General features: G+C 46.7%; 1 protein-coding gene across 1 annotated transcript; it reads left to right on the top strand.

Annotated features, from left to right (window-relative positions):
• Positions 1 to 1,815: 1,815 nt before the first annotated feature.
• LOC134641655 (sodium- and chloride-dependent GABA transporter 2-like) lies at positions 1,816 to 19,478 on the top strand. The gene is made up of 14 exons (XM_063494148.1): positions 1,816 to 1,975; positions 4,352 to 4,486; positions 10,747 to 10,887; positions 10,978 to 11,065; positions 11,247 to 11,379; positions 16,632 to 16,766; positions 16,838 to 16,941; positions 17,059 to 17,183; positions 18,064 to 18,176; positions 18,255 to 18,392; positions 18,547 to 18,649; positions 18,871 to 18,971; positions 19,047 to 19,217; positions 19,386 to 19,478. Exons 1-14 carry the CDS (start codon positions 1,816 to 1,818, stop codon positions 19,476 to 19,478), a joined length of 1,740 nt encoding a protein of 579 aa, XP_063350218.1.
• The last annotated feature ends 1,638 nt before the right edge of the window (positions 19,479 to 21,116 follow it).

The raw sequence follows: 21,116 nt of genomic DNA, 5'->3' as shown, positions 1-21,116 counted from the left end.
ACCACTTAAGGCCAAATTGTCCCAGACTATGGAAGAAGGAGCTTGAGGTTTGGTTTGAGGCACTTTATTTTCACAATTCAATTCCTGTGGCTATAAACACAGGTGTCTGTGTGTGTGTGTGGTTTCCTACAAGGGAAATACACAATACAAATAAATGATAAATAAAGAGAATAGATAAGTGACATAATCAGATATAGACATAATACAATATTGTTAACATAACTATATATAAAGATCAGAGCAATGTAGTATACTTCTACTTAAACGGTGCAACTGAACGGCATTACTGCGAGGTTAAGTTACCATCAGTACATAGGGACTACTTCCGGTTGTTGTACAAAATAAAGGCTTCTATATTATAATCCGCCGAAATGCTCTCATTATGAAGAGCAAGCGGGAACGTGATACTTCCGGTCGAACTACGATCGGCATTTTAATGATCCTTATAACAAATTGTCCGCTACAAACTCCGTATAAAGTAAACAATCACGGGCACCACATACATACAGAGAAGCTCTGATAACACAGGAATGAAGTTATGGACATATGAGAGACCGTACAACTAAAGCTAAATCAAGATAAGCTAACTAAGATCAAATAGCATATGAAATGAGGGGGAACTCACGCGTTGCATGCGTGGCCTATCGCTCCTGCTATGAACTACATTGGCTCCTAAAAAGTGAACATATTACAGTATCAACACAAACAAAGGCAAAATGCAACACAGGTTAATACTCACTTATTATTCACGCACACATCTTTGCAATTTTTATTTCTCAATCTTAAATTTTAAAAAAAGTAGAAACAAAGTATTGGTAAATAAGTCTGTATTGTGTTCACAAACCATTACCGTTTAATGGGAAAGATGAGAAAAGCAATTCTTAACAGATTTTTAAAAAGTTGTTTTACGATGACATCATGCAGACACCTGACAAGTTTAAGAAGCAGTGTATGTACACCACTGTTCAGAGTAATTTTAAAGAGTATCCCATAATTGACTGATGGGTCTTCACTTTTCTCCTCTGAGGTCCATTTATCTAGACAAAGCAAGTACTGAACACTCTTAGTGTCTTTAGACCTTAAATACAATCTGGCAAAGGTAAGAAAGTTGGAAGCAAAGAATTATGCAGAGTCATGCACCTTGTTTATATTTAACTGAAAAATCACACATCACACAAATGTACTGAGAAACCTTCCTTTGTGCTTCAGCTGTAGGATTTTAACTTAAATAATTAAACAAAAATTACACATTTAACTACTTTCAAACAACCCTTACTAAAGCCTATTACTCAGTTATTCATTTGAAATTCAGCTCCCCCCACCTTCATTGACAGCCTTAGAGAACCAACAGAAGCTACTGCAACCACCAACACAAACCCAAAGTCAAAATGGAGACAGGAGACCCCACTTTTAAGTGCACCTCCTCTTCTGCTCCAACCCCAAGATTTTTACTCACAATCTCCTCATGATGGTTTCCTTCAAACTTTTACTTTGACCAACAAAAAAGACTGGCAAGTATAGCTTAACGAACGGCAGTTGTGACATAGTCATGCAGCACGACTAAATTTTAACCCCTCCTATATCTGAGATGCATCTTGAAAAACATAGACCCCAACAAGTTAAAAGTGAAAGCTTTAAAATCTTGAAACATTTTTTTGTTTGTTTCACCCAGTTATTCTAATGGAGTTAATTAATGTTTCTACTGAAAACTTATTAACTCATTCCTCAACACAGAATTGGCAGAGAATATAAAGGCAGTGACGATTAGAGCACCAAGCGGAGAGGCTTCATTGTCCGCACCCTGAACTTTTGGATATGATTAAAAGAAAATCTACACGGAGAGACATGCAGCCAGAGGTGGAGGAGCGAGGACACTGGGGAAATAAGGTGGAATTTCTCCTTGCTGTGGCAGGAAATGTTGTCGGCGTGGGGAATGTGTGGAGGTTTCCCTACCTCTGTTACAAAAATGGAGGGGGTAAGCAAATGAGAAACTCACTGCGTTCCTAACACTTATGTTTAATTCATTTAATATATTTATTTTACATTAACTAACCAAAAGGTGTAATAATCTTGTTGGATTATACTGATTGGCAAAGCATGAGCAAAATAAATTGCTAGTTCAAGGTCTATTATTACTAGTTCACAGTCACTGAAATGAGACTGAAAGTGTGACTTCAAACTCCATTGGTACTCTAGGAAATGTTAATTTTATCACTTGAGGTACAGTGGCTTGTAAAAGTATTCGGCCCCCTTGAACTTTTCCACATTTTGTCACATTACAGCCACAAACATGAATCAATTTTATTGGAATTCCACGTGAAAGACCAATACAAAGTGGTGAGAAGTACACATGAGAAGTGGAATGAAAATCATAAATGATTCCAAACATTTTTTACAAATAAATAACTGAAAAGTGGGGTGTGCGTAATTATTCAGCCCCCTTTGGTCTGAGTGCAGTCAGTTGCCCATAGACATTGCCTGATGAGTGCTAATGACTAAATAGAGTGCACCTGTGTGTAATCTAATGTCAGTACAAATACAGCTCCTCTGTGATGGCCTCAGAGGTTGTCTGAGAGAATATTGGGAGCAACAACACCATGAAGTCCAAAGAATACACCAGACAGGTCAGGGATAAAGTTATTGAGAAATTTAAAGCAGGCTTAGGCTACAAAAAGATTTCCCAAGCCTTGAACATCCCACGGAGCACTGTTCAAGCGATCATTCAGAAATGGAAGGAGTATGGCACAATTGTAAACCTACCAAGACAAGGCCGTCCACCTAAACTCACAGGCCGAACAAGGAGAGCGCTGATCAGAAATGCAGCCAAGAGGCCCATGGTGACTCTGGACGAGCTGCAGAGATCTACAGCTCAGGTGGGGGAATCTGTCCATAGGACAACTATTAGTCGTGCACTGCACAAAGTTGGCCTTTATGGAAGAGTGGCAAGAAGAAAGTCATTGTTAAAAGAAAACCATAAGAAGTCCCGTTTGCAGTTTGCCACAACCCATGTGGGGGACACAGCAAACATGTGGAAGAAGGTGCTCTGGTCAGATGAGACCAAAATGGAACTTTTTGGCCAAAATGCAAAACGCTATGTGTGGTGGAAAAATAACACTGCACATCACTCTGAACACACCATTCCCACTGTCAAATATGGTGTTGGCAGCATCATGTTCTGGGGGTGCTTCTCTTCAGCAGGGACAGGGAAGCTGGTCAGAGTTGATGGGAAGATGGATGGAGCCCAATACAGGACAATCTTGGAAGAAAACCTCTTGGAGTCTGCAAAAGACTTGAGACTGGGGCGGAGGTTCACCTTCCAGAAGGACAACAACCCGAAACATAAAGCCAGGGCAACAATGGAATAGTTTAAAACAAAACATATCCATGTGTTAGAATGGCCCAGTCAAAGTCCAGATCTAAATCCAATCGAGAATCTGTGGCAAGATCTCAAAACTGCTGTTCACAAACGCTGTCCATCTACTCTGACTGAGCTGGAGCTGTTTTGCAAAGAAGAATGGGCAAGAATTTCAGTCTCTAGATGTGCAAAGCTGGTAGAGACATACCCTAGAAGACTGGCAGCTGTAATTGCAGCAAAAGGCGGTTCCACAAAGTATTGACTCAGGGGGCTGAATAATTACGCACACCCCACTTTTCAGTTATTTATTTGTAAAAAATGTTTGGAATCATTTATGATTTTCATTCCACTTCTCATGTGTACTTCTCACCACTTTGTATTGGTCTTTCACGTGGAATTCCAATAAAATTGATTCATGTTTGTTGCTGTAATGTGACAAAATGTGGAAAAGTTCAAGGGGGCCGAATACTTTTGCAAGCCACTGTAGCTCACATGACAACTGTAGGTGAAGCCAAGCAGGGCTCTCTATCTGTTTGAAGCATTTTGGATTTGGCAGCAGGTTGATTCCCGCAAATCTGATGCCAGCATCCAAAGTGGAGACTCTGCTCCATTGAATTCAAAAGTATCCAGTCCTCAGGCAGCTTGATTCCTCGCAACAGGATAATTATAATAAAAAGAAGAGGAAAACAATATTATTAGTTTATAAAAATTTGCCTCTTGTAATTTTAATTGTGAAATCAACTTTCACAAATGAAGTAAAGTTCTAGTAAAAAGTAGTAGTAGTAGTAGTAGTAGTAAACGTACCAATCAAATAATTAATTAGTAAACATTTCATTTGATAACTTCCCAATATGTTGTCTTAATTCTGGTAGTATGTTTAAACAACTGATATATGTTTTGTTATAAAAGCATATACCTGGTCCGTATGTAATGGAGTAAGCTTGTTACTCAGAAGCTGCACAACAGGTATGTTTGCTGTGTATGTTTTTAATTCAGGTGCATTCCTAGTGCCATATCTGGTATTTGCGGTAACCTGTGGTGTACCTGTGTTCCTGCTGGAGACAACTATAGGGCAATTCACCCAGGAGGGTGGCATTACCTGCTGGAGGAAGCTGTGCCCACTAGCAGAAGGTAAGCTGTTCAGGGATTGATAATAACAAGAAAACATCACGTTATCCTTCTCTTCAATGGCCATTTATTCACAGTCTTGCACAACTGTGTCTTAAACTGTAGTGAACAAGTTAATAAGTATTTAAAGTTAAGCCAGTTCTGTACTTATCACAATCCTCAAGTTAAAAGTTCAAGCCTTAACTGAGAACATACTATGGTGAGCACAGACAAGGAGGGGACAGAGGTGTTGTTTGGTCTTGCTTCCCCGAATTGCCAGGGAGCACAGTTGTTTATTTTCTCAACACTGAACACACCGCCGCTAATCCAACTGCTCGGCGTAGCTTAGCATAATAACAGCAAAGGCACTCTCTCCACCCAGAAAACACACAGTCGCAGAGAGAGAGAGCGTCACACTGTAACTATGGCAACATAACGCTGCCGCCTGGAACAACAGAACATAACTGTCAAAGCCCAAAACAGCCCTGACCCGCTACATAGCCCCCACCTAAGGGGTCAGTCGTCCCCGACAACCCTATTACCCAACACAAAGTCCTGCAAATGTCCAGGTGTCTTCTTTCGACGCACAGGCCGATCTCGACCGGTGGGGGGAGAGTCACTCTGATGCGAACATGGGGTACCACCAGCATCCCCTGCTAGAGCGGCTGCTAGAGCGAGCGGTCAGTATGGTGACAGTCTGTCCTGATACAACACCACCATGCGCCCCGGGCCCGGCATGCGGATCCGGTACACCACTTTTGTTAGCCGCTCCACGACCTCCGCCGGCCCCTGCCAGTGACTGCACAGCTTGGGGGACACTCTGCTCTTACGAACAGGGCAGTACACCCTAACCTTGTCGCCAGGCACGAAAGCAACCCCTCGGCACCTGGTGTCGTAGGCTCTTTTCTGTCGTACTCCAGCGCTGGTCTGGGCCTGGCGGGTGTAGTCATTAACCACATGTGCTGCTCCCTCAGCCTCCTATAGTAGTCGATCTCTGGCCCACCATCGTGAAACAGTCCATGGCCACCAACAGATACCGGTTCCCTGACTCGGTAATGGGGAAAGGCCCTAGGACGTCCACTCCCACTCGCTCCATCGGGGCCCCCACCAAGTACTGCTGCAGGGGGGCAGTGGAGCGTTGAGTTGGGCTCTTCTGTGCCATGCAGGTGTCACAGCAGTGCATATGAAGTTCCACATCCCATCAACAGCCAGGCCAGTAGAACCGTCCCCTGAGATGGCGGAGAGTTTTGGGATTCCCATAGTGGCCGGCCCCCACCGAGCCGTGGACAAGCTCAGCACCTGCGACCGCAGCGACTGAGGCACCAACAGCTGCAGGAGATCTTTGCCCTGACCGGGGGCCCGCCATCTCCGGTATAGGAGGCCGTTGGGGGTCTCCAGATTGTTGTACTGAGAGTGATAGGCCTTCACTTCGGGCCCCTTCCCTGACACCCCCGTCCAGTCCAGGGGTTGCGCCGCCTCCAGCCAGGCCCCCACCTGAACCAACGTCGCATCAGCCCCCTGCTCCTGCTTCAGCTGCTGCATGGTCAACGGGAGCCATCCCCCTCCGCTGGCTGTGGCCTGAGCAGTAGCCACGCCCAATGCCACCTGGGCCCGCTCCTCCTGCCGCTGACAGTAGTGGCACTCGAGGGCCATGCCGGGCCGTCTGGAGAGGGCATCAGCGTTGCCATGCTGCCGACCTGCCCAATGCTGGGTCTTTAAGTCGTAGCCCTGAAGAACCTCCAGCCAGCAGGCCACCTGACCTTCTGGGTGTTTGAAGTTCAGGAGCCAAGTGAGAGACGCATGGTCAGTGCGCAGGAGGAAACAGCAGCCGTGTAGGTACAGCCGGAAGTGCCGCACCACCAATACTACGGCGAGCAGCTCCTGCCGAGTTGCGCAGTAGTTCCTCTCAGCTCGCCGGCCTCATCCTGTCGAGAAAGGACCGCCCCGACTCCTACATTGCTAGCGTCAGTGTCCACAATGAAAGGTTGCCGAGCTTTGGGGTAGGCCAGGACTGGAGCTCTAGTGAGGGCCTCCTTCAGCTGTGTGAAAGCTGCAGCGCAGGCATCACCCCAGCCAAACGGCTGGCCCTTATAAGTCAGGCAGTGACGAGGGCTGGCTATCGCCGCGAACCCCTTGATGAACCAGCAGTAGTAGGAGGCTAGGCCCAGGAAGCTCTGCAGTTCTTTGACGTTCGAGTGAGTCGGCCAGTTCCAGACCACAGCCACCTTCGCTGGGTCGATGAAGGCGATGCCTTGAGCGCTGACCACATGGCCCAGGAACGTGGTCTCTCTCGCCAACAGCTGGTACTTCATTGGGTTGAGCCACAGCCCAGCTTCTCGGATGGCACTGAAGACCTCGCTCAGGTGGGACAGTGCACTGTGGAAGTCACCACCGTGCACCAACAGGTCATCCAGTTACACAACGCAGCGGCTGCGAGGGATATTCACATGCACTCTCTCCATCAGCCTCTCAAACGTCACTGGCGCATTGCAGAGCCCAAATGGCATGACTCTGAACTGCCACAGCCTCTGTCCGATGGTGAAGCAGTCTTAGGCCTTGCATAGGGGGCTATGGCCCATGGGCTGTCCGACGGCTCAATCAGCCCAGCCGCAGCCATCTCACGGATCTTTTTCTCCGCCACCTGCCGTTTCGAGAGGGGCAGCCGGTGTGGGCACAGATGGATGGGTTGAGCAGAGCCGGTGTCGATGGTGTGCTGAACCAGCCCCGTCTGCCTGCAGTCTTGGTCACTAGCGGCAAAGAAGTCTACGTTTTCGTCCAGGACGCACATCAACCACTGGCGCTGGTCAACGGTGAGACCTACGCTGCTACGCAGCCACAGGTCATCAACAGCTTGGGTTGTCTCGGTTAAGGGGGGTTTATCAGGCCTAGAGGCTGGGGCTGAGGCGAATAGAGATGATCCAGAGCCACCGGCGCCCGAAGTCAGCAAGAAAGAAGTCATGCACCAGCTCCAGATCCTTCACTCTTATCTGCAACGGTTTCTTCCCCCGCATGTCAGTCCTCTCCCCCGTCATCAGTTGTTGGGTGACCGACCCATCGCAAGCGTCCCGGATGTTTCGGGGAGCACACCAGGTCGTATTGGTCCTTTGATGTGCCCGACTTGGCCCACCATTGTGCATCCTCCTTGGAGGGGGGCAGGAAGCTGGAGCGGTGATCCCCTCACTACACCGCTCCCCCCTGTTTCCCTGAGGCTGCGTAGGGATATCTCCGCGACCTCCCCCTCCCTGTCGCAGTTTGCGGCTCTGATTTGGGGGTAGTTTGGGGGGTTCACCTGCTGGTTAGGTCGAGAGGCGAGCACCAGCTTGGCCCTTTCAGCCTCAAGGAGCGCCTCATGGAGAGTTCGAGGCATGTGCAGGTGGACGTGTTGGTGCAGTTGCTCCAGAGCAAGTCCTCGCAGAAAGGCATGCAGGCTTAGCTCCTCCCAAGCTGCTGCTGGGAACTCCGGGTAGCCACGACGAGCATACAGCAACACATCCACCGCAAAGGTGCCCAGGCTCTTTCCTGCCCAACAGCTTCGGTTGGTCAGCTGCTCCCTGCTCTGATCAGAGGAGTGCTGCTGCCCAAATTGCCTCTCAAGTGCCATTGTGAGGGCCTGGAGCTCATGCTGCTCTGCCAGGGCTAGGTCAAGGAGTACCAGCAGCGGATCTCCTTCCAAAGCTAGCGCTAGGTGCGTAGCAGCCTGTTTGTCGCTCCAGCCACTATGCCTCACTGCCAGCCGGACTTGTGAGAGGTAGGGCTCTAGCGGGGTTAGCCCGTTATATTTTGGTACATTAACTGGCATTGTAGGCATCACTGCACACTTTCAGGGGCTCGGCGCACATCTGTCAACAGAGGCAGCCCATGAAGCATTGTCCTAGCATCTGTCGCGGGGGGGTTGCTGCTCCCCCGCTCTCCCAGCTGCGGCGGGCTGACGTCGCCGCAGTGCGCTCGCTCCGTCGGGACCTGTCGGGGGACTTACATGGCCGGTCGCTTCCTCTCACTTCAATCGCCAGCTCCCCAAGCAGCGAGTGCTCTCCTCGACGGCTTGCTCCAGCCTCTGAATCTCTCGCTCCATTCCGGCGAGGGTGAGCTATCCCACTTCTGACACCAATGTGTCGTTTGGTCTTTTCTACATTATCTCAAATATTTCCCATGATGGTCAAATGCGAAATACTCAATTTTATTAATTTTATTAAGTATTGACATGTATTTGTCCCCTTTACTTCAGACTAGGGTTGCCAACTCCCTGAAAAATAAATAAGGGACACCTCGTGGCCAGGGCCGGGCAACCCAGTTGTCTTCACCCTTCCCAGTGTGGTGAATTTTGTAGCTCTTTTTTTTTGTGTGTGAAATTATTTTTTTAACCATTTGACTTGAATTTGATTTAAGTAGATGCATATTCTTTGTGATATGACCATATGGGAAACAAATGATCATTTAGCCATTTATTTTTAGCTCAAAATGACAACATTAACACAACAAAACAGGTCTCTTTCTTAAACAGACGCCTGTCATGCTTAACTTTTGAGAATATAAGTAAATCTTTCTTTAAAAGAACTCTGTCCTGCTTAACTTAAAATTATATAAATTAATAGAAAACAATAGAACGAAAAACATTCTTGTAACGGTGCACATATAGTGCTTTTAGTGCAATTGGCTAGAGGTATTATTTCAGCTTTTCTAATGCTAATCAGCTGCTGCCATTTGTAAACCCGCTTGTTCCCATGATTACGCATCATAACTCAACATTATTATTCATCTATGTATTACTTTTATGTATTAGTCATCTATTTGTTATAATCATCTATCCTTGCAGTTGTTTATTACACAAAATAAATTATATTATCACACTTCTGGCCACATAGCGCTGATATTCACTGCACATGCCCATATTAACCTTAACCAGAGGGTTTAAAAAACAAACAAACCAGTGTTTACATACCATATCTGCTTCTGCCGTGGCCTGGTGGACAGAAAATTGGTTAAGGGTTCCCCGAGCTTTCACGCCCCTCATGTTCTTCATGTGCCCACCATTAGAAGCATGCCTATGGAAAAAGTGCGCCGGCACACAGTGCAGTGCTCAATACGGGACGTGTACTTTTGTTTCTAAATATGGGACAATTCCGTTTTTTAAGGGACGGTTGGCAACCCTACTTCAGACCCTGCTACCCTGCTAATGGCTAAAACAGTGTTTGTGGCACTCTTTATTTATTTATTTTTTTAAAGGATTCTTCTGACCATGAATAATAGGCACTGGACAATCCTACAACTGAATTCTGCACATAAAAGTAGCTACTGTAGCTTCAAGTTATTGGACTCATTTAATTTTAAGATAGCAATTAGCAACAGAATGCAAGCAGCCTAAAAAAAAGTGGACTTTAAAGTTGCATATTATTAGGATGTATTATTATTATTAGGATTTTGGCCTGAAAAGTCTTAACCTTTTGCTGAAAGCATTGAAAATACAGGCAATTACAGCTCACCCAACTTTTCACTAGGCTTCCTTTTCACATGTAACCTGCTACAGTATCTCGACATATTATTGTAGCAAAAATCTGAATACGCACACATGGATTTCAGTACCCACACACAAATCAAATATCCACATGCAAAATGAAATACACACACACACACACGTACACACACGTACACACACACACACACACACACACACACACACACACACACACACACACATCCAATATATCCCGGGAAGAATAGGATCTCTCAATGCACAACAACCTTGAAGCAGATGGACTTCAGCTGTAATCACACCAAGTGCCACTCAGATAAGGAACAGAAAACTGAGACTGTGATTCACAGACGCTCACCAAAACTGGAGAAGAGAGCAAACTTTTGTCTGATGGTAGGTTTGGCATAGAAGCATAAGTCCACACTGCCTTGCAGTGGTTCAGGCTGGTGGTGGTGGCGATGTTGGTGTAATGTGGAGGATATTTTCTTGGTACACCGTATGCCCCTTAGTACCAGCTGCACATCGTTTAAATGCCAGAGCCTACCTAAGTATTGTTGCTGACCTTGTCCATCACCTTATGACCAGAGTGTACCCATCTTCTGATGGCTACTTTGAGCCGGATAATGTCATATTATCCTGTTATATCACAAAATCATCTTAAACTGGTTTCTTGAACATGACAATGAGTTCATTCAAATGGCCACCACAGTCACAGACCTCAAGCCAAAACTGTTTAGTAACCCTAAAACAACAAGGAGTCTGAGTAATTGATAAATGGAGATTTTTGTAATCATTACCTGTAAATGCCTTTCAGGGATTGGCTTTGGTGGACAACTGATCATCCTCTACACCTGTATGACCTACATCATTATTCTGTCCTGGGCTTTGCTCTACCTCGTGTTCTCCTTCAGCTCTCAGCTCCCCTGGGCCTCCTGCAACAACGACTGGAACACAGGTAAAATGCAAAGATTATTTCCAATTTCCAATAAAAAATTGTCGAAGTATTTAAACTTTTGTTCTGACACTTTTCACACTCTCCTCTCAGAGGGCTGTGTAGACTTTTCAACAAAAAATAACACCGTCCACTGGACCAACCAGACAAACTCGACCTCTGCAGCCACCGAATTTTGGGAGTATGTCTATGTAGATGGACTGAAAAAGCCTACATACCAAGTTATTTAAAGCCCAATAAAACATTTTGTACCTTTTGCAGCTATATATATCTATACCCTTCTACCTATCGATCTGTCTGTCTGTCTGTCTATCAATCTATCTATTTTTTTTTTTTACCTTCTGCATTTAATTGACTTCTAGACGACGAGTGCTGATGATCTCAGGGGGCATTGAGGAAATAGGCAGCATCCAGTGGGAGGTGCTGTTGTGCCTCATCGCTATGTGGATCGTCTGCTACTTTTGTGTCTGGAAAGGAGTCAGATCTACAGGAAAGGTAGTTTTGCTGGTAAATGCAATGGGGGAATAATTATTTGATCCCCTGCAGAAGTTGTACGTTTGCCCACTTACATGACTCTCTAATGAGTCTCTAATTTAAATGGTAGATTAATTTCAATGGAGTGAGGCAGAATGTGACATAAAAGTTATGTAATGAATTGATTTGTATGTCATTGAATGAAATAAGTATTTAACTTGAAGTGTTAGCTACCTCCACAGATTTTCCGTATTTTGTGGACAAAATATAGAAAACTGTTGTCAACGATCTGTAGATGCAGATCATGTGTGGCAATGGGAGGACCCCTGTGAAGATGGCAGAGGGAAAAGGATACCTAATAACAAAAGGCTAGCCTTTTATTTAGGCGAAAAACACAAGAGTGCAAAAATAAGAAAAACCAAAAGCCAATAACTAATCTAAAATGTGAGAAACTAAACTCAGAGCAACAATAGGACAAATAGACATAATGCACAGGGGAATCTGTGTTGCTATTTTTTTGTTTGTTTGTTTTTGTTTATGTTGCAACAAGAGGCAAAATGGGCTGTGGAGAACAGACATGAATGCACACGAGAGACAGGAGGAATATGGAATGAAAAACAAGGAGAGGAACATGTAAAAAGAAAAGGGAATCAAGACGCAGTGACACACCCACACCCACATGCACCTAGGGAGCGAGGGACACAGGACAAAGGGGGGAAACAAAGGGACTTAATAAACAAGGAATTAAACTGAGATCACAAGAAAAATCTGAAGCAATAATAAGAATAAATTCAGGACTGACTGTTGAAACTTAAGTCATAATGACAACACAAAACACTCAAAAAACCATAATAAACTCAAAACCTGGATCTAAGATCCAGAACTGTGACAGGAGCATCTGTAACTGATTAATTCATTGATTGATTGCAATCTGTGTGCCACATTGTCAGGGTTCCTGGGTCGGTGACCCAGTGTTTTCAGTTCTGTTCATTTTCAGTTTAGTTTGCCACACTAATGTTCCCACTTCCTGTTTTTTCCCATGTCAGCTCGTGTCATTAGCCAGATTATGTTCAGCTGTGTACTCACCGGTCTCTCGTCATCATCCTCATCAGTCTGTGTATTTAAGTCCTCTGTTTCCACTTGTTCACTGTCGTGTCATTGATGTTCCTGTGATGTTGATGTTGTCTCTCCGTATGTATGTTCAGTTCAGTCAGTCAGTCAGCCATCCATCCAGTCTTTCAGCCAGTCAGTCAGTCTTTCGTTCCTGCCCTGTTCATCCACGCTTGATAATAAACCACCTTCAGTTCTTCACTATCCACGAGTCCTGCGTTTGGGTCACTTCCTCGCCTCCACACACGACACCCCTGACAGAATGACACGACCCGCTTTTGACCCAGCGGACTCGGACCTTTTTGAGCGGCAGGAGGCAGCGCTCTCCATTTGGACGGAGAAGCTCAAGGGGAAACAGCGGCTCTTCGCGGAGCAAGAGCACATCTTCGAGGGAACTCGCCTGGCTCTGGGCGGGCCTCGGAGACGCCGCGTTCCCCCACCTGCTGCCTCACCTGCACCGGAGCATTCGCCGCGGAGAGTGGACGTTTCACGCCGCGGAGAGCCGTTCCCTCTCTCGCGGGTCCGCTCCTCGCTCACATGCCATCTGCCTCATTCACCGGACCTTCAACCTCGCCACGGCACAGCGGCTCCGCCTCCCACCTCGGCTCAACAGAGGCTCCCGCGCCAGAGGCTCGGATGTGTACACCGCCCGCTTCCTCCTCCCGGAGAAAGCGGCGCACACGCCGCCATAATGTGGACCATTTTAAACAACTCCCGGTGAGGTGTTCCAGTGACTATTTTTCGCACTCTTCATCTGATTCCTCACATAAAACAAATAACAGACTCACCTCCGATTCATGGGGAGTTTCCCTTCTGGATGATGATGTAGACTGGGAATATCTTTTCTGCTCTGCTCCCCCAGAGACTGTTCAGTCAAAGACTGTAAATAGTGGTGGCAGAAAGACAAGAACAATCCCTGATACAACTGCCAGTATCACACACCCAGTCACTATTTCCACACCCTTCACTCAGCCCTTTCCTACCAGCACGGTGTCCCGAATTCGGCCTTCCGCTTCAGCCGTTTCACCTCCTCAGATGACTAGGGCCCAGCCTACACCCACACCAGTGCCAGCTCCCAGGAGGAGGGCAGCTGCGATCCAGTCTACCTCCACACCCGCTCCTGTCTCTCGGGTGGGGGTGACTGGTGTCCAGCCACCTCCCGTGCCTGTCCCAGCGCCCAGGCTGAGGGCAGCCAGAACACAGCCTGACTTCCCTAGAGGCTTGGAAGAGCTAACCGGTCCACCTGCTACTTCACCTCTTCATCCACCTCCTGATCCAGCCTTTCACGCCCTCGCATTATCACTGGTTAGGCTAGCTGAGGTTTCTCCTGCTCAGGCACCAGCTTTACTAGCCCAGGCTGTAGCTTTATCTCCGTCACTAGCTCAGTCTGTAGCTCAGCCATTAGCCACGCTCACCTCAGCTCCGTCGTTAGCCACACCCACCTCTGTTCATTCCTTAGCATCCCCGGTCCAGTCAGCTCCCTCTCCTGCTGTTCAGCTCCCGGTCCCGTCAGCTCCCTCTCCTGCTGTTCAGCTCCCGGTCCCGTCAGCTCCCTCTCCTGCTGTTCAGCTCCCGGTCCCGTCAGCTCCCTCTCCTGCTGTTCAGCTCCCGGTCCCGTCAGCTCCCTCTCCTGCTGTTCAGCTCCCGGTCCCGTCAGCTCCCTCTCCTGCTGTTCAGCTCCCGGTCCCGTCAGCTCCCTCTCCTGCTGTTCAGCTCCCGGTCCCGTCAGCTCCCTCTCCTGCTGTTCAGCTCCCGGTCCCGTCAGCTCCCTCTCCTGCTGTTCAGCTCCCGGTCCAGCCAGTTCACTCTCCTGCTGTTCAGCTCCCGGTCCAGTCAGTTCACTCACCTGCTGTCCAGCCTGCTCCAGTCAGCCCCGCTCCAGTCAGCCCCGCTCCAGTCAGCCCCGCTCCAGTCAGCCCCGCTCCAGTCAGCCCCTGTCCAGTCAGCCCCACTCCAGTCCTCTCCTGTCCAGTCAGTAGTCCAGTCCTCTCCTGTCCAGTCAGTAGTCCAGTCCTCTCCTGTCCAGTCAGAAGTCCAGTCCCCTCCCGTCCTCCAGTCTCCCGTAGCCCAGTCTCCTCCCGTCCTCCAGTCTCCCGTAGCCCAGTCTCCTCCCGTCCTCCAGTCTCCCGTAGCCCAGTCTCCTCCCGTCCTCCAGTCTCCCGTAGCCCAGTCTCCTCCAGTCTCCCGTAGCCCAGTCTCCTCCAGTCTCCCGTAGCCCAGTCTCCTCCAGTCTCCCGTAGCCCAGTCTCCTCCAGTCTCCCGTAGCCCAGTCTCCTCCAGTCTCCCGTAGCCCAGTCTCCTCCAGTCTCCCGTAGCCCAGTCTCCTCCAGTCTCCCGTAGCCCAGTCTCCTCCAGTCTCCCGTAGCCCAGTCTCCTCCAGTCTCCCGTAGCCCAGTCTCCTCCAGTCTCCCGTAGCCCAGTCTCCTCCCGTCCTCCAGTCTCCCGTAGCCCAGTCTCCTCCCGTCCTCCAGTCTCCCGTAGCCCAGTCTCCTCCCGTCCTCCAGTCTCCCGTAGCCCAGTCTCCTCCCGTCCTCCAGTCTCCCGTAGCCCAGTCTCCTCCCGTCCTCCAGTCTCCCGTAGCCCAGTCTCCTCCCGTCCTCCAGTCTCCCGTAGCCCAGTGTCCTGTTCCTCAGGCCCCTATAGCTCCGTCTCCTGTCCCCCAGTCTCGTCCTCTCCAGTCTTTTTCTGTTCCCCAGTCGCCCATCCTCCAGCCTGTCCAGTCTGTCCTCCGGCCTTACGTAGCCCAGCCAGTTCAGTCTGTAGCTCAGCCTCCTGTAGCACAGCCTTCTGTCGCTCAATCACTCATCCACCAACCTGTTCTGTTCCCGGACCTGCAGCCACAGCATCCAGAGCCAGCTGTGAGCTCTCCTGGTCCTCAGCCAGGGGTTTCCGCGCCCGCTGGCCCTGCCGCGCCTCCAGCCAGGGGTTTCCGCGCCCGCTGGCCCTGCCGCGCCTCCAGCCAGGGGTTTCCGCGCCCGCTGGCCCTGCGCGCCTCCAGCCAGGGGTTTCCGCGCCCGCTGGCCCTGCCGCGCCTCCAGCCAGGGGTTTCCGCGCCCGCTGGCCCTGCCGCGCCTCCAGCCAGGGGTTTCCGCGCCCGCTGGCCCTGCCGCGCCTCCAGCCAGGGGTTTCCGCGCCCGCTGGCCCTGCCGCGCCTCCAGCCAGGGGTTTCCGCGCCCGCTGGCCCTGCCGCGCCTCCAGCCAGGGGTTTCCGCGCCCGCTGGCCCTGCCGCGCCTCCAGCCAGGGGTTTCCGCGCCCGCTGGCCCTGCCGCGCCTCCAGCCAGAGGCCTCCGCGCCTCCTGGCCCTGCCTGCCTCCAGCCAGAGGCCTCCGCGCCTCCTGGCCCTGCCTGCCTCCAGCCAGAGGCCTCCGCGCCTCCTGGCCCTGCCTGCCTCCAGCCAGAGGCCTCCGCGCCTCCTGGCCCTGCCTGCCTCCAGCCAGAGGCCTCCGCGCCTCCTGGCCCTGCCTGCCTCCTTTAGTTTGCCACACTAATGTTCCCACTTCCTGTTTTTTCCCATGTCAGCTCGTGTCATTAGCCAGATTATGTTCAGCTGTGTACTCACCGGTCTCTCATCATCATCCTCATCAGTCTGTGTATTTAAGTCCTCTGTTTCCACTTGTTCACTGTCGTGTCATTGATGTTCCTGTGATGTTGATGTTGTCTCTCCGTATGTATGTTCAGTTCAGTCAGTCAGCCATCCATCCAGTCTTTCAGCCAGTCAGTCAGTCTTTCGTTCCTGCCCTGTTCATCCACGCTTGATAATAAACCACCTTCAGTTCTTCACTATCCACGAGTCCTGCGTTTGGGTCACTTCCTCGCCTCCACACACGACACCCCTGACACACATAGGCCACAACGGCCAATCTATGGGAACCAGAGTTCTGGCTAGGTTGTAAGGGCTCAAATACTTATTTCATTCAGTGACATGGAAATCAGTTTATAACTTTTATTTAATGTGTTCTTTTTGGGGATATCCTGTCTCCCTCCATTAAAATTAAATTACCACAAACATTAGAGACTGTTCACTTCTTCATAAGCAATCAAACTTACAAAATCAGCTGGAGATCAAATAATTATTTTTCCTCACTGTAGCTATATATAGAGTACGTATACATAGTACATATTGAGTAAACACTTAAATGCTCTGAAATGTTTTTTCCCACAGGTGGTATATGTCACAGCTACCTTCCCCTATGTGATGTTGTTAATTCTGTTGATTCGTGGCCTCTCTCTTCCTGGAGCATTCGAAGGAGTGATGTTTTATCTTCTGCCTGAACCCTCACGACTGATAGACCCTCAGGTACGAGCTCAAATCTCTAACAGAGTCTAACACAGGTGGACAAGTGTAATACTGTTGCTTTGTTGGAACAGGTGTGGATGGAGGCTGTGAGTCAGATCTTCTTCTCCTACAGTATCGGTGTGGGCTCCCTAACTGTGCTGGGAAGCTACAACAAATACAACAACAACTGCTATAAGTACATGATGATCAGTAGTTATTTACCTTAATTTTAAATAAATATTCAAATATTAAAAACCTCATATTTTGCCACATGCAGTGATTGCACTTTGCACTTTGTTTTTGTGATTTGCAGAGACTCTCTGATGCTGTGTTTGCTGAACAGTGGTACCAGTGTTGTAGCTGGTTTTGCTGTGTTCTCAGTGCTGGGATTCATGGCTCATGAGCAAGGCGTTCCCATTGCAGAAGTGGCCGAGTCAGGTATATATCACAAACATGCGACCACATTCTCCTGGACCCATAAATATGACATAACAATGATCTATAAATGGACTCAATCTTACATAACAATATTATGGCAGCATGTCTCAACTGGTCACAGACTTGGTAACAGAAAGAGAAAGATTTTAAATTTTTCAGGGCTCTGTTTTAATTGTTAAGCTTGATCTTGGGGAACAGTATTTTTTGAATGATTTCAACATTTTTTGTTTACAAAAGCTTAATTTCTCAGTAGTGAGTTTATACCTAATCTATGGAAACTTGTTTCCAGCACTGGAAGAAGAACAACAAAGCATTTTTGCCATCGAAAAGTCAAAATTTACGATATCTCAATAAGAAAATTGGCATCCAAACATTGTGTGAAAGTTTCCTTATTATCTTGATTATAGGAAGAGGAGGAATGTGGAACAGAAGGATAGGTTTTTCTGTGGTATTCACATTTCTACAGGAAAACAGAATGCTTTGTTAAATGTTTGAGTCAGGAAGTTGACATTTTGTGATGCTTGAAATTAAGACTTAGGTCTCACTGGCAAAAAATTATTTTTACAGCCATGGAAACAAACTGCCATACTAATCAGATGTCAGCATCCTTCGAGTTCCAATAGTCAGACTATATTATGTGGGCTAAATCAGGCAGTGCCATTGTGCCATCACAGTCAAACACATGAGTAATGGTGGAAACCTGGTGTCATTTAATTTTTCCCTCTTAATATGAACAGGCACAGGTGATTGTTCAATTTTCTGCATTCCTGCTGTCATATTTATGCCATTACACACCACAAACTGTAAAAAACTAAAACACAAACATTCGACACTGGCTGGCATGTTTTATATGTTCTGGCATCATACTGTTGTGTTTCAGGTCCAGGCCTGGCGTTCATTGCATACCCTCAGGCTGTAGCCATGATGCCCCTGCCTCAACTGTGGTCCATCTGTTTCTTTGTTATGCTCATTCTCTTGGGTCTGGATACACAAGTAAGACACACACAACTTTGGAACATTGCATTTATGCTTTGAAATTTACTCAGTGTGTTCTGTCCATTTTCTGCACAGTTTGTTGCCATGGAAGTAGTGATGACGTCCTTCATCGATATGTTTCCCAAAGTGTTGCGCAGAGCTGGCCGAAGGGAGATTTTTCTCCTTTTCTTCTGCCTAATATGCTTCTTCTCTCAGCTTGTCATGGTTACTGAGGTCTGTATGTAATGTATCACTGCCAAAAAATGTTTTGGAAATGTGTGTGTGGGTCTGAAAGAAAAAAATAAACATTACATATCCTAATTGTAATCCTGATTTTAGTGAGAAAAATAAATGAATGCAAAATAAATATCTGTGTCATTGTCTCTAGGGAGGGATGTTTGTGTTCCAGTTGTTTGACTACTATGCTTGTAATGGAGCCTGCATCCTCTTCCTATGTGTGTTTGAAACTCTGGCACTGGGTTGGATATTTGGTAGGTGTGCTCTTCTTTTTATATCTCACACTAATGATGTCGTGATGATGACATGATCAGGGAAAGTTTCTCAGATGTAGGAGCAAATCCTGCAGACACTTGTGAGGACATTATAATGGAGTCTTTACATGACTGTTTATGACTCCTTTGGCTGTCATTTAACCTTTATGTGAACCCAAGTGTGATCTTTATACGTTTATCTTGTTTCTTCTCCTGTTAAGGGGTAGATAAGTTGTATGACATAATAAAGGACATGACAGGAACACGAGCCAACTACTTCTTTAAACTCTGCTGGCTCTACCTCACACCACTGGTCTCACTGGTGAGTTGGGCTTACGTGTTAAGATGTCAACACTCAATGCTTCACCAACTAAACCATCTCCTTTTGATTTCTCAGGGCTCTTTTATATGTTCTTTAATTGAGTACCAGCCTCTGACCTTTAATCGGTGGTACATCTACCCATCCTGGGCATATGTGCTGGGGTGGATACTGGCCCTCTCCTCCATCCTGCTAGTTCCAGGATGCGCCCTGTATAAGCTGGGCACTGGGACTGGGACTCTAAGTCAGGTGGGATGACTGTGTTATAACATAAAATATATAGTTAAACAAAAATGTAAGACTTTCATGTTTACTGGGTGATTTTTAACATAACAAAAATCATGATAATAATAGCTTTTTTAGAATTGTTATGAAACTTTTAAATTAAGTTTTTCTCCATTTTTCTCCATTTTGTAGCGTTTCCATCATCTGTGCCAGCCTAATCTTGAAAATTTAGAGAACCAAAAGAGTGAAACTGAGCTAGAGACCATCAGAGAACTTCTGCAGTAGTTCACACTCAACTGATACAAAAGGTCATCTGATCCCGAAGTCTTTGTAAAACCTACGATTTGGAGTTGAATGTGATGTCACTTTCTCTGTTTTCCATGACATTTTTTCTGGGTTTTTTTCCACTTTTGTACCCATTTTAGCTGCATCATAGCAATTTTGGATACTGAACGTGCAAAGAAAAATATCACTTAATTTGGCCATTCGTTCTTTCTTCATTATTTTGCAAAAATAGAAAAAATAATGAGGCTTGGTTAGCATATTCAATTTTAAAGTTAAATGCGGCTCAGTTACTAAAACAGTGAACAAGTTTGTGTTTGGCTAGTTTGGAGTTGTTACCAGGTCTCTAAGAGACGTTTACAAAGTTGGATCTGAAAAATCTACAAGACTTCTTGAGCATTGTTTTTGGGCAGATGAGACCAAAGTGGAGAGCGGCACATTTAGAGAAAACCAAACAGCATAGCAGCACAAACACCAGTTACTCTAGTAAGAACTCAAGACAACTGTTCATAAACAAACGTCTGCAAATGTCTACAAACTGAGGCTATTTTGTGAAGAAAAGTGGACTAAAATTCCTCCACAATAATGTGATCTCCTTTTGCAACCGATGCCACAACTGCTGTTATGGGCCGATGGAGAGGAACACATATGTTTGTGTTACAGAATGACACAGAGAAAATGCTGTTGCAATTTGATATCATATTAAACATAGCACTAAGTGGACAGAGGATTATTTCTGACATGGTCCCTATCAAACAAAATACACACAATAAACATGAATGTTGCTCTGTGTGCACACTGCTGAGAAAAGATGGGGAAAGAAGTTTTCATTGTGCCTGATCTATGTTGAAGTGTGACTAAAAGCCTGAAACACTGGAACCCACTCTCCACACCTTTGAAAAAAAACCAAGATGTGTACTTGTGTGTGGATTCTCTTTCTAATCTTCAGTTCTGCTCCATATCAATAAAATCCCAAAATAATTCTGGAATAGGAATATGGTCTAAAGACTCAGATTTTTTTTTTTTTTTTTTTTTTTTGTTATGGACTTTAGAAAGTAAAACGAGTTCAAATTAAAAGTATAATTCGATAATGAGGTTGGCTTGTTTTCCCTGTTGCGTGCAGGAATATGGAGGGGGATTTTTGTTTTGGGTTTTTTTTTTCTTCTCCTTTTACCTCTCTGTCAGTGACTTTCTCAAGAATAGATTTGCTCCTGTCATCCAGGACGGTGCTGGATAGGATGGAAGAGTGCTCAATAAGTACTTGTCCATTATCCGATCATTCATTAGTAAGTATAATTATTCACCCAACTTATTTTGACCCTTATTCATGCCAATGGAGAATGAATCCATACTTAATGAGTAGCCCTGTATTTATTGAGTATATCACTAAACAGTGGAATGTTTTTATGGCCACTAACAAAACCCATCTTTACTGTGGGAAACTGCCAAAGCCTATCTTAGGGGTAGTATTATTTCATATATCACAACACAGAAAAAGACGTCAATGAAAGCACAACTCGATTTAGAGCACACAATACAAAACTGGAAGTACAGTTCAAAATCACTAGGTCCAAAACTATATTGAAGAACTTACTTTCTAAGTTATTAGTGATGAGACTGGAGGACATTCTCCCATTGCTT

This window comes from Pelmatolapia mariae, linkage group LG14 (genome assembly GCF_036321145.2).
Source record: "Pelmatolapia mariae isolate MD_Pm_ZW linkage group LG14, Pm_UMD_F_2, whole genome shotgun sequence".
In the NCBI taxonomy this organism is placed as follows: Eukaryota; Metazoa; Chordata; class Actinopteri; order Cichliformes; family Cichlidae; genus Pelmatolapia; species Pelmatolapia mariae.
This window is presented reverse-complemented; position numbering and strand designations above follow the sequence as displayed.

Bases quoted from the DNA above. Each gene is read 5' to 3' on its own strand.
- LOC134641655 (XM_063494148.1), top strand. From the start codon at position 1,816: ATGATTAAAAGAAAATCTACACGGAGAGACATGCAGCCAGAGGTGGAG. The intron at 4,487-10,746 runs GTAAGCTGTTCA...AATGCCTTTCAG, and splicing joins GCTGTGCCCACTAGCAGAAG to GGATTGGCTTTGGTGGACAA. The intron at 16,767-16,837 runs GTACGAGCTCAA...TTGTTGGAACAG, and splicing joins CACGACTGATAGACCCTCAG to GTGTGGATGGAGGCTGTGAG.